This window comes from Oncorhynchus kisutch, unplaced genomic scaffold, assembly GCF_002021735.2.
Source record: "Oncorhynchus kisutch isolate 150728-3 unplaced genomic scaffold, Okis_V2 Okis07a-Okis12b_hom, whole genome shotgun sequence".
NCBI lineage: Eukaryota > Metazoa > Chordata > Actinopteri > Salmoniformes > Salmonidae > Oncorhynchus > Oncorhynchus kisutch.
Genome location: NW_022261984.1, coordinates 17,013,197 through 17,025,617, shown reverse-complemented (window position 1 = coordinate 17,025,617; position 12,421 = coordinate 17,013,197). Strand labels below are relative to the sequence as shown.

The 12,421-nt window shown below is 46.4% G+C and overlaps 1 protein-coding gene across 2 annotated transcripts in view; it reads right to left on the bottom strand.

Annotated features, from left to right (window-relative positions):
- The window catches only part of spock3 (SPARC (osteonectin), cwcv and kazal like domains proteoglycan 3), a 41,854-nt gene extending 29,739 nt beyond the window's left edge, over positions 1–12,115 (bottom strand). For both annotated transcript variants that reach the window (XM_031814536.1, XM_031814537.1), the window contains exons 1-2: positions 11,990–12,115; positions 11,740–11,859 (exon numbers count right to left, since the gene is read on the bottom strand). In XM_031814536.1, the coding sequence (XP_031670396.1) occupies positions 11,740–11,859; positions 11,990–12,022 (153 nt within the window). In that variant the 5' untranslated portion in view covers positions 12,023–12,115. The remainder of the gene's footprint in view (positions 1–11,739; positions 11,860–11,989) is intronic.
- Positions 12,116–12,421: the final 306 nt, after the last annotated feature.

Below are 12,421 nucleotides of genomic sequence, written 5' to 3'. Positions count from 1 at the left end.
CTCCTTCTCCGTAGCCAACGCGAGTAAGACATTGAAGAGTGTTAACCCTTGCAAGGTAAATAACTATCGCCCCCTCCTGTCATCATGAAGTGCATTGAGAAACTAGTTAAGGATCATATCACCTCCACCTTATCCGACACCCTAGACCCACTAAAATGTGCATACCGTCCGAACGGATCCACAGACGATCTGCCCATCTGGACAAGAGGAATAAGAGGAAAACCTATGTGAGAGTGTTGTTTAGTGACCACAGTTCAGCCTTCAAAACAAATCACCAATCTCAGGGCTCTGGGTCTTGGACTTCCTGATGGGCCACCCCCAGGTGGTGGAGGTACTGTAGGCAACAACACCTCCAGTGTGTGCTCAGTCCACTCCTGTACTCACTGTGTGGCCATGCACGCCTCCAACTCAATCATCAAGTTTGCAGATGACACAACAATGGTAGGCCTGATTGCCAACAACAACAAGATGACAAGACAGCCTACAGGGATGAGGTGAGGGCCCTGGTGGAGTGGTGTCAGGAAAATAACCTCTCCCTCAACATCAACGAAACGAAGGAGTTGATCATGGACTTCAGGAAACAGCAGTGAGAACACCCCCCCCCCTCCCATCCACATTGATGGGGGCGCCGTGGATAGGGTGAAAAAAGTCCAGCCAAGCAGACAGAATAAACCCTGTCCAGCCAAGGAACTCTGTGGAGTATTTATAGACCAATCACCCTAGAACGGCAGAGTTCCTCAGTGTGCACATCACTGACAACCTGTAATGGTCCATCCACACAGACAGTTTGGTGAAGACCTCAGGACCCCATCCACACAGACAGTTTGGTGAAGACCTCTTCAACCTCAGGACTCTGAAGAAATGTGGATTGGCACCTAAAACCCTCACAAACTTCTACAGATGAACCATTGAGACTATATATATTTATATGATATATATTCATATTATATATATTTATAGTATATATATTTATAGTATATATATATTTATAGTATATATATTTATAGTATATATATATTTATATTATATATATTTATAATATATATATATTTATAGTATATATATTTATAGTATATATATATTTATAGTATATATATTTATAGTATATATATATTTATATTATATATATTTATAGTATATATATATTTATAGTATATATATTTATAGTATATATATATTTATAGTATATATATTTATAGTATATATATATTTATAGTATATATATTTATAGTATATATATTTATAGTATATATATTTATAGTATATATATTTATAGTCCAGTTTCTGATATCATACTGATATTTCTTAATTCCTTTTTTGGGGGGGGGGGGATTTGTTGTATTGTTGTGAATTGTTAGATACAACTGCACTGTATTTCTCTACATCCACAATAACATCTGAAATTTTGTGTAAACATTTTATTTTATTTGACACTCCAATAAAACTAATGGTGTCCAAGTATAAAATCTTCCTCCTTTCTTAATCTCTCTCTCTCTATTCTTTCTCTCTATATATATATATATCTCTCTCTTGCTCTACATTCTCTCTCTATCTATCTCTCTCCTCCTTAAATGAACAGCAAACTTGGTTTAAGAAAAAAAGCCCTATATATTTGACCTATATATTTTGTGTGTATAGTTTTATGCATTATGCGATAAAAATATATTTTCTCTTCCTCCTCCTCCCCCTCCTCCACACTCCTTCTTCCCCCCTCAGCCCACAACAAACCCATAATTCACCAGGCAACCAATCAATGATACAATTCATGTTCCTCCCTCCCCCTCCCTCCCCCCCTCTCTCTCTCTCTCTCTCTCTGTCTCTCTCTCTCTCTCTCTCTCTCTCTGTCTCTCTGTCTCTCTCTCAGTCTCTCTCTCCCCCTACCTCTCTCATTGCCAAAGCAAGTGAGGTAGATAATATATAAAGTGAATAAATAAAAATTAACAGTAAAAAATTAACAGTAAACATCACACATACAGAAGTTTCAAAACAATAAAGACATTACAAATGTCATATTATATATATATATACAGTGTTCTAACAATGTACAAATGGTTAAAGGACACAAGATAAAATAAATAAGAATAATATGGGTTGTATTTACAATGGTGTGTGTTCTTCACTGGTTGCCCTTTTCTCGTGGTCACAGGTCACAAATCTTGCTGCTGTGATGCACACTGTGGAATTTCACCCAGTAGATATGGGAGTTTATCAAAATTGGATTTGTTTTCGAATTCTTTGTGGATCTGTGTAATCTGAGGGAAATATGTCTCTCTAATATGGTCATACATTTGGCAGGAGGTTAGGAAGTGCAGCTCAGTTTCCACCTCATTTTGTGGGCAGTGAGCACATAGCCTGTCTTCTCTTGAGAGCCATGTCTGCCTACGGCGGCCTTTCTCAATAGCAAGGCTATGCTCACTGAGTCTCTACATAGTCAAAGCTTTCCTTAAGTTTGGGCCAGTCACAGTGGTCAGGTATTCTGCCGCTGTGTACTCTCTGTGTAGGGCCAAATAACATTCTAGTTTGCTCTGTTTTTTGTTAATTCTTTCCAATGTGTCAAGTAATTATCTCTTTGTTTTCTCATGATTTGATTGGGTCTAATTGTGCTTCTGTCCAGCTTGCTTGGGGAACTCGATTGATGATTTGGTTGGGTCTAATTGTGTTGCTGTCCTGGGGCTCTGTAGGGTGTGTTTGTGAACAGAGCCCCAGGACCAGCTTGCTTGGGGGACTCTTCTCCTGGTTCATCTCTCTCTCTCTCTCTCTCTCTCTCTCTCTCTCTCTCTCTCTCTCTCTCTCTCTCTCTCTCTCTCTCTCTCTCTCTCTCTCTCTCTCTCTCTCTCTCTCTCTCTCTCTCTCTCTCTCTCTCTCTCTCTCTCTCTCTCTCTCTCTCTCTCTCTCTCTCTCTCTCTCTCTCTCTCTCTCTCTCTCTCTCTCTCTCTCTCTCTCTCCTCTCTGTCTCTCTCTCTCTCTCTCTCTCTGTAATGAATCCCCTGCTGCATCACTCACCTTCACTCATTAAAAAAACGACATGATAACACACACACACACACACACACACACACACACACACGGATATAGGAGGCAGTAACCACACAGCAGGTTTTTAGAACCATTGAGGGTTCCAATATAAACTCTCCTGATGACATCACAACACACCAGGGGGTTCCATTCAAATCAAACTTTATTTGTCACATGCGTTGAATACAAGTATAGACCTTACTGTGAAATGCTTTACTTTACAAGCCCTTAACAATGCAGTTCAAGAATAGTTAAGAAAATATTTTCACAAATAAACTAAAGTAACAATTATGAGGTTACATACAGGAGGTACCGGTACTGAGTCAGTGTGCGGGGATACAGGTTAGAGGTAATTTGTACATGTAGGGTGAAGTCACTAGCAGTGTACTAAACAAATAGAGGGAGGGGTGGCCATTTGGTTAATTGTTCAGGAGTCTTATGGCTTGGGGGTAGAAGCTGTTCAGGAGCATTTTGGCCTGGGGGTAGAAGCTGTTCAGGAGTCTTATGGCTTGGGGGTAGAAGCTGTTCAGGAGTCTTATGGCTTGGGGGTAGAAGCTGTTCAGGAGTCTTATGGCTTGGGGGTAGAAGCTGTTCAGGAGTCTTATGGCTTGGGGGTAGAAGCTGTTAAGGAGCCTTTTGGTCCTAGACTTGGCACTCTGGTACCGCTTGCCGTGCGGTAGCAGAGAAAACAGTCTATAACTTGGGCGATTTTATGGGCTTTCCTCTGATACCGCCTATTATATAGGTCCTGGATGGCAGGAAGCTTGGCCCCAGTGATGTACTGGGCTGTATGCACTACCCTCTGTAGCGCCTTACGGTCAGATGCCGAGCAGTTTCCATACCAGGCGGTGATGCAACCGGTCAGGGTGCTCTCGATGGTGCAGCTGTAGAACTTTTTGAGGATCTGGGGACCCATGCCAAATCTTTTCAGTCTCCTTAGGGGGAAAAGGTTTTGTCGTGCCCTCTTCACAACTGTCTTGGTGTGTTTGGACCATGATAGTTTGTTGGTGATGTGGACTCCAAGGAACTTGAAACTCTCAACCTGCTCCACTACCATCCCATCGATGTTAATAGGGGCCTGTTCGGCCCGCCATTTCCTGTAGTCCACGATCAGCTCCTTTGTCTTGCTCACATTGAGGGAGAGGTTGTTGTCCTGGCACCACACTGCCAGCTCTCTGACCTCCTCCCTATAGGCTGTGTCATCGTTGTCGGTGATCAGGCCTACCACAACCTCTCTCATCATCACCCAGTGCCTGGGCTTACCTCCGCTGTACCCGCACCCCACCATACCCCTGTCTGCGCATTATGCCCTGAATATATTCTACCATGCCCAGAAACCTGCTCCTCTTATTCTCTGTCCCCAACGCTCTAGGCGACCAGTTTTGATAGCCTTTAGCCGCACCCTCATACTACTCCTTCTCTGTTCCGCGGGTGATGTGGAGGTAAACCCAGGCCCTGCATGTCCCCAGGCACCCTCATTTGTTGACTTCTGTGTTCGAAAAAGCCTTGGTTTCATGCATGTCAACATCAGAAGCCTCCTCCCTAAGTTTGTCTTACTCACTGCTTTAGCACACTCTGCTAACCCTGATGTCCTTGCTGTGTCTGAATCCTGGCTCAGGAAGGCCACCAAAAATTCAGAGATTTCCATACCCAACTATAACATCTTCCGTCAAGATAGAACTGCCAAAGGGGGAGGAGTTGCAGTTTACTGCAGAGATGGCCTGCAAAGTAATGTCATACTTTCCAGGTCCATACCCAAACAGTTCGAACTACTAATTTTGAAAATTACTCTCTCCAGAAATAAGTCTCTCACGGTTGCCGCCTGCTACCGACCCCCCTCAGCTCCCAGCTGTGCCCTGGACACCATTTGTGAATTGATCGCCCCCCATCTAGCTTCAGAGTTTGTTCTGTTAGGTGACCTAAACTGGGATATGCTTAACACCCCGCCAGTCCTACAATCTAAGCTAGATGCCCTCAATCTCACACAAATCATCAAGGAACCCACCAGGTACAACCCTAACTCTGTAAACAAGGGCACCCTCATAGACGTCATCCTGACCAACTGGCCCTCCAAATACACCTCCGCTGTCTTCAACCAGGATCTCAGCGATCACTGCCTCATTGCCTGTATCCGCTACGGAGCCGCAGTCAAACGACCACCCCTCATCACTGTCAAACGCTCCCTAAAACACTTCTGTGAGCAGGCCTTTCTAATCGACCTGGCCCGGGTATCCTGGAAGGACATTGACCTCATCCCGTCAGTTGAGGATGCCTGGTCATTCTTTAAAAGTAACTTCCTCACCATTTTAGATAAGCATGCTCCGTTCAAAAAATGCAGAACTAAGAACAGATACAGCCCTTGGTTCACCCCAGACCTGACTGCCCTCGACCAGCACAAAAACATCCTGTGGCGGACTGCAATAGCATCGAATAGTCCCCGTGATATGCAACTGTTCAGGGAAGTCCGGAACCAATACACGCAGTCAGTCAGGAAAGCTAAGGCCAGCTTCTTCAGGCAGAAGTTTGCATCCTGTAGCTCCAACTCCAAAAAGTTCTGGGACACTGTGAAGTCCATGGAGAACAAGAGCACCTCCTCCCAGCTGCCCACTGCACTGAGGCTAGGTAACACGGTCACCATTGATAAATCCATGATTATCGAAAACTTCAATAAGCATTTCTCAACGGCTGGCCATGCCTTCCGCCTGGCTACTTCAACCTCGGCCAACAGCTCCGCCCCCCCCGCAGCTCCTCGCCCAAGCCTCTCCAGGTTCTCCTTTACCCAAATCCAGATAGCAGATGTTCTGAAAGAGCTGCAAAACCTGGACCCGTACAAATCAGCTGGGCTTGACAATCTGGACCCTCTATTTCTGAAACTATCTGCCACCATTGTCGCAACCCCTATTACCAGCCTGTTCAACCTCTCTTTCATCTCGTCTGAGATCCCCAAGGATTGGAAAGCTGCCGCAGTCATCCCCCTCTTCAAAGGGGGAGACACCCTGGACCCAAACTGTTACAGACCTATATCCATCCTGCCCTGCCTATCTAAGGTCTTCGAAAGCCAAGTCAACAAACAGGTCACTGACCATCTCGAATCCCACCGTACCTTCTCCGCTGTGCAATCTGGTTTCCGAGCCGGTCATGGGTGCACCTCAGCCACACTCAAGGTACTAAACGACATCATAACCGCCATCGATAAAAGACAGTACTGTGCAGCCGTCTTCATCGACCTCGCCAAGGCTTTCGACTCTGTCAATCACCATATTCTTATCGGCAGACTCAGTAGCCTCGGCTTTTCGGATGACTGCCTTGCCTGGTTCACCAATTACTTTGCAGACAGAGTTCAGTGTGTCAAATCGGAGGGCATGCTGTCCGGTCCTCTGGCAGTCTCTATGGGGGTGCCACAGGGTTCAATTCTCGGGCCGACTCTTTTCTCTGTGTATATCAATGATGTTGCTCTTGCTGCGGGCGATTCCCTGATCCACCTCTACGCAGACGACACCATTCTATATACTTTCGGCCCGTCTTTGGACACTGTGCTATCTAACCTCCAAACAAGCTTCAATGCCATACAACACTCCTTCCGTGGCCTCCAACTGCTCTTAAACGCTAGTAAAACCAAATGCATGCTTTTCAACCGGTCGCTGCCTGCACCTGCATGCCCGACTAGCATCACCACCCTGGATGGTTCCGACCTAGAATATGTGGACGTCTATAAGTACCTAGGTGTCTGGCTAGACTGCAAACTCTCCTTCCAGACTCATATCAAACATCTCCAATCGAAAATCAAATCAAGAGTCGGCTTTCTATTCCGCAACAAAGCCTCCTTCACTCAAGCCGCCAAGCTTACCCTAGTAAAACTGACTATCCTACCGATCCTCGACTTCGGCGATGTCATCTACAAAATGGCTTCCAACACTCTACTCAGCAAACTGGATGCAGTCTATCACAGTGCCATCCGTTTTGTCACTAAAGCACCTTATACCACCCACCACTGCGACTTGTATGCTCTAGTCGGCTGGCCCTCGCTACATATTCGTCGCCAGACCCACTGGCTCCAGGTCATCTACAAGTCTATGCTAGGTAAAGCTCCGCCTTATCTCAGCTCACTGGTCACGATGGCAACACCCATCCGTAGCACGCGCTCCAGCAGGTGTATCTCACTGATCATCCCTAAAGCCAACACCTCATTTGGCCGCCTTTCGTTCCAGTACTCTGCTGCCTGTGACTGGAACGAATTGCAAAAATCGCTGAAGTTGGAGACTTTTATCTCCCTCACCAACTTCAAACATCAGCTATCTGAGCAGCTAACCGATCGCTGCAGCTGTACATAGTCTATTGGTAAATAGCCCACCCTTTTCACCTACCTCATCCCCATACTGTTTTTATTTATTTACTTTTCTGCTCTTCTGCACACCAATATCTCTACCTGTACATGACCATCTGATCTTTTATCACTCCAGTGTTAATCTGCAAAATTGTAATTATTTGCCTACCTCCTCATGCCTTTTGCACACATTGTATATAGACCCCCCCTTTGTTTTCTACTGTGTTATTGACTTGTTAATTGTTTACTCCATGTGTAACTCTTTGTTGTATGCTCACACTGCTATGCTTTATCTTGGCCAGGTCGCAGTTGCAAATGAGAACTTGTTCTCAACTAGCCTACCTGGTTAAATAAAGGTGAAATAAAAAATGTGTATGCCAAGGAACTTAAAACTTGCTACCCTCTCCACTACTGTTCCATCGATGTGGATAGGGGGGTGTTCCCTCTGCTGTTTCCTGAAGTCCACAATCATCTCCTTAGTTTTGTTGACGTTGAGTGTGAGGTTATTTTCCTGACACCACACTCCGAGGGCCCTCACCTCCTCCCTGTAGGCCGTCTCGTCGTTGTTGGTAATCAAGCCTACCACTGTTGTGTCGTCCGCAAACTTGATGATTGAGTTGGAGGCGTGCGTGGCCACGCAGTCGTGGGTGAACAGGGAGTACAGGAGAGGGCTCAGAACGCACCCTTGTGGGGCCCCAGTGTTGAGGATCAGAGGGGTGGAGATGTTGTTGCCTACCCTCACCACCTGGGGGCGGCCCGTCAGGAAGTCCAGTACCCAGTTGCACAGGGCGGGGTCGAGACCCAGGGTCTCGAGCTTGATGACGAGCTTGGAGGGTACTATGGTGTTGAATGCCGAGCTGTAGTCGATGAACAGCATTCTCACATAGGTATTCCTCTTGTCCAGATGGGTTAGGGCAGTGTGCAGTGTGGTTGAGATTGCATCGTCTGTGGACCTATTTGGGCGGTAAGCAAATTGGAGTGGGTCTAGGGTGTCAGGTAGGGTGGAGGTGATATGGTCCTTGACTAGTCTCTCAAAGCACTTCATGATGACGGATGTGAGTGCTACGGGGCGGTAGTCGTTTAGCTCAGTTACCTTAGCTTTCTTGGGAACAGGAACAATGGTGGCCCTCTTGAAGCATGTGGGAACAGCAGACTGGTATAGGGATTGATTGAATATGTCCGTAAACACACCGGCCAGCTGGTCTGCGCATGCTCTGAGGGCGCGGCTGGGGATGCCGTCTGGGCCTGCAGCCTTGCGAGGGTTAGGAGTTAAGGAGAGACCGCATGTTTTCGTTGCAGGCCGTGTCAGTGGCACAGTATTGTCCTCAAAGCGGGCAAAAAAGTTATTTAGTCTGCCTGGGAGCAAGACATCCTGGTCCGTGACTGGGCTGGATTTCTTCCTGTAGTCCGTGATTGACTGTAGACCCTGCCACATGCCTCTTGTGTCTGAGCCGTTGAATTGAGATTCTACTTTGTCTCTGTACTGGCGCTTAGCTTGTTTGATAGCCTTGCGGAGGGAATAGCTGCACTGTTTGTATTCGGTCATGTTACCAGACACCTTGCCCTGATTAAAAGCAGTGGTTCGCGCTTTCAGTTTCACACGAATGCTGCCATCAATCCACGGTTTCTGGTTAGGGAATGTTTTAATCGTTGCTATGGGAACGACATCTTCAACGCACGTTCTAATGAACTCGCACACCGAATCAGCGTATTCGTCAATGTTGTTATCTGACGCAATACGAAACATCTCCCAGTCCACGTGATGGAAGCAGTCTTGGAGTGTGGAGTCAGCTTGGTCGGACCAGCGTTGGACAGACCTCAGCGTGGGAGCCTCTTGTTTTAGTTTCTGTCTGTAGGCAGGGATCAACAAAATGGAGTCGGGGTCAGCTTTTCCGAAAGGGGGGCGGGGCAGGGCCTTATATGCGTCGCGGAAGTTAGAGTAACAATGATCCAAGGTCTTTCCACCCCTGGTTGTGCAATCGATATGCTGATACAATTTAGGGAGTCTTGTTTTCAGATTAGCCTTGTTAAAATCCCCAGCTACAATGAATGCAGCCTCTGGATAAATTGTTTCCAGTTTGCAGAGAGTTAAATAAAGTTCGTTCAGAGCCATCGATGTGTCTGCTTCGGGGGGGATATATACGGCTGTGATTATAATCGAAGAGAATTCTCTTGGTAGATAATGCGGTCTACATTTGATTGTGAGGAATTCTAAATCAGGTGAACAGAAGGATTTGAGTTCCTGTATGTTTCTTTCATCACACCATGTCACGTTGGCCATAAGGCATACGCCCCCGCCCCTCTTCTTACCAGAAAGATGTTTGTTTCTGTCGGCGCGATGCGTGGAGAAACCCGTTGGCTGCACCACTTCGGATAGCGTCTCTCCGGTGAGCCACGTTTCCGTGAAGCAAAGAACATTACAGTCTCTGATGTCCCTCTGGAATGCTACCCTTGCTTGGATTTCATCAACCTTGTTGTCAAGAGACTGGACATTGGCAAGAAGAATGCTAGGGAGTGGTGCACGGTGTGCCCGTCTCCGGAGTCTGACCAGAAGACCGCCTCGTTTCCCTCTCTTTCGGAGTCGTTTTTTTGGGTCGCTGCATAGGATCCGCTCCGTTGTACTGTTTGTAAGGCAGAACACAGGATCCGCGTCGCGAAAAACATATTCTTGGGCGTACTGATGGTGAGTTGACGCTGATCTTATATTCAGTAGTTCTTCTCGACTGTATGTAATGAAACCTAAGATGACCTGGGGTACTAATGTAAGAAATAACACGTAAAAAAACAAAAAACTGCATAGTTTCCTAGGAACGCGAAGCGAGGCGGCCATCTCTGTCGGCGCCGGAACTCATACTGCGCTACCCCCACCTCTATGGATTCTTCAATTACATTGAGCTGATTTCTGACGTGCTGTTCCTTATTTTCCGTAGTGTATTTCTGTATTGTTTTAGTGATTCACCACAGCGTGGACTCAGGTTTTCTGGGTCTCTATGTTTTTGGTTGAATAGGTTTCTCAATTTATTTTTTAGGTTTTTGCTTTCTCTCCCTCTCTATCTTAGGTTTTCATTAGAATGTAGTATTTATAAATCTCTCTGTTGTATTCACACACACGCACGCACACGCACACACGCACACACACACACACACACACACACACACACACACACACACACACACACACACACACACACACACACACACACACACACACACACACACACACACACACACACACACACACACACACACACACAGAGAAGGTCACATGGCCAATCACCCCTCATCCCTGCACCTTATTTGCATAAACCAAACCCTGCTCTATAATTGGTTCTCAGCTCTGTCACATGGTCCACCTGAGCTGCACAGATATGTTTAGTTGGAGTGTATGAGACAGGAATGCACTCAACGGAAATGTGTCTTCAGCATTTAACACAACCCCTCTGAATCAGTGGGGGAGATAGAACGAGAGAGAGAGAGAGAGAGAGAGAGAGAGAGCGAGGAGGGGTGAGAAGGAGAGAGCATGGGGAAAGAGAGAGAGAGAGAGAGTGTGTGTGTGTGTGTGTGTGTGTGTGTGTGTGTGTGTGTGTGTGTGTGTGTGTGTGTGTGTGTGTGTGTGTGTGTGTGTGTGTGTGTGTGTGTGTGTGTGTGTGTGTGTGTGTGTGTCTGTGAGTGTGAGTGTCTGTGTTCTCTTCCACTTAATTGTAACAGGCCTGATGTAAACAAGTCAGCGTAATGGTTGCTGTCTAACAACACAAGGTAATGGAACCGCACCCCCCCCCCCCCCCTCTCTCTCTCTTCCTCCCCATCTCTCTCTCTCTCTCTTCCTCTCCTCCTCCCCATCTCTCTCTCTCTTCCTCTCCATCTCTCTCTCTTCCTCTCCTCCTCCCCATCTCTCTCTCTCTTCCTCTCCATCTCTCTCTCTTCCTCTCCTTCTCCCCATCTCTCTCTCTCTTCCTCTCCATCTCTCTCTCTGTCATGCAATGCCCTGACACACACTAGCAGATTACTACAATCGTGTATATTAAAAGAAGGTGATATTAAAGACATGAATATAATAATAATAATAATTGTATTATTATTATAATAAAAACGAGACATCTACTCTCTGCATCACACATCACGTCACGTCACGCCCTCCTATTGTACCGTCTAACGTGCGGACTGAGAGGCGACACAAGGAACAGACTTCAGTTCATCATAGCCCCGTGATGCGCATGCCACGGACATAAGGAGAAAACGAGAGGCGCGTGATTACAACAGGAACGGACAGAGGAGAGGAAGAGGAGAGGCTAGAGATAGATAGAGAGATAGGTAGAGCGATAGGTAAAGAGATAGGTAGAGAGATATGTAGAGAGATAGGTAGAGATATAGGTAGAGAGATAGGTAGAGAGATAACTTACATCCCGAAATTTGTCCCATCGTGCTGTTAACGACTTGTCATCCAGGAAATTCCAACTGGTAGAGCGCGCGGACACTTCACCGGCGATGGCACACACACACAGCACAGCGAAACTCAACATCTGCGGAACACACACGCACACACAAGCAGCACAATCTATTATAACAGCGGCCTGATAAAAAAAAAGAAGTAGCCTACGACCCATCTAAGACGATACGGTGAAAACCCAACCGTGGGTGACATTTCATTACCTTGTCGTTAGTCTGTCGTTGCTGCTGTCGCATAGCTAGCCGCTCTGTCTGTCTGCTCTCTGTCGTATGCGGAATAAATGCGCTCTCTCTCTCTCTCTCTCCGCTGAACGCCGTTTCACGGATGCGCGCCGCTCACACCCGCACGCCTCCTCCTCCGCTATTTTTCCTGTGCTGATAGATGGAGACACCGAGACCGAGAGAGAGAGAGACGGTATCGGTCCGATACAGACTGCTTCCTATCGATAAGAAATCAACCATGTTTACCAGGCTCCATATCTCTCACACATGCCGGTGTTTTTGTGATTTCCTCTCCATAACCCACATTAGAGCCATTACATGCTTCTCACGCTCTTTGATTGTTGGTTTCTTGTTGTTGATGGTGGCTGTTTCTCCATGTGTGTGTTGAGCTGTAGTTTAAGTAGCTGTTGTTTC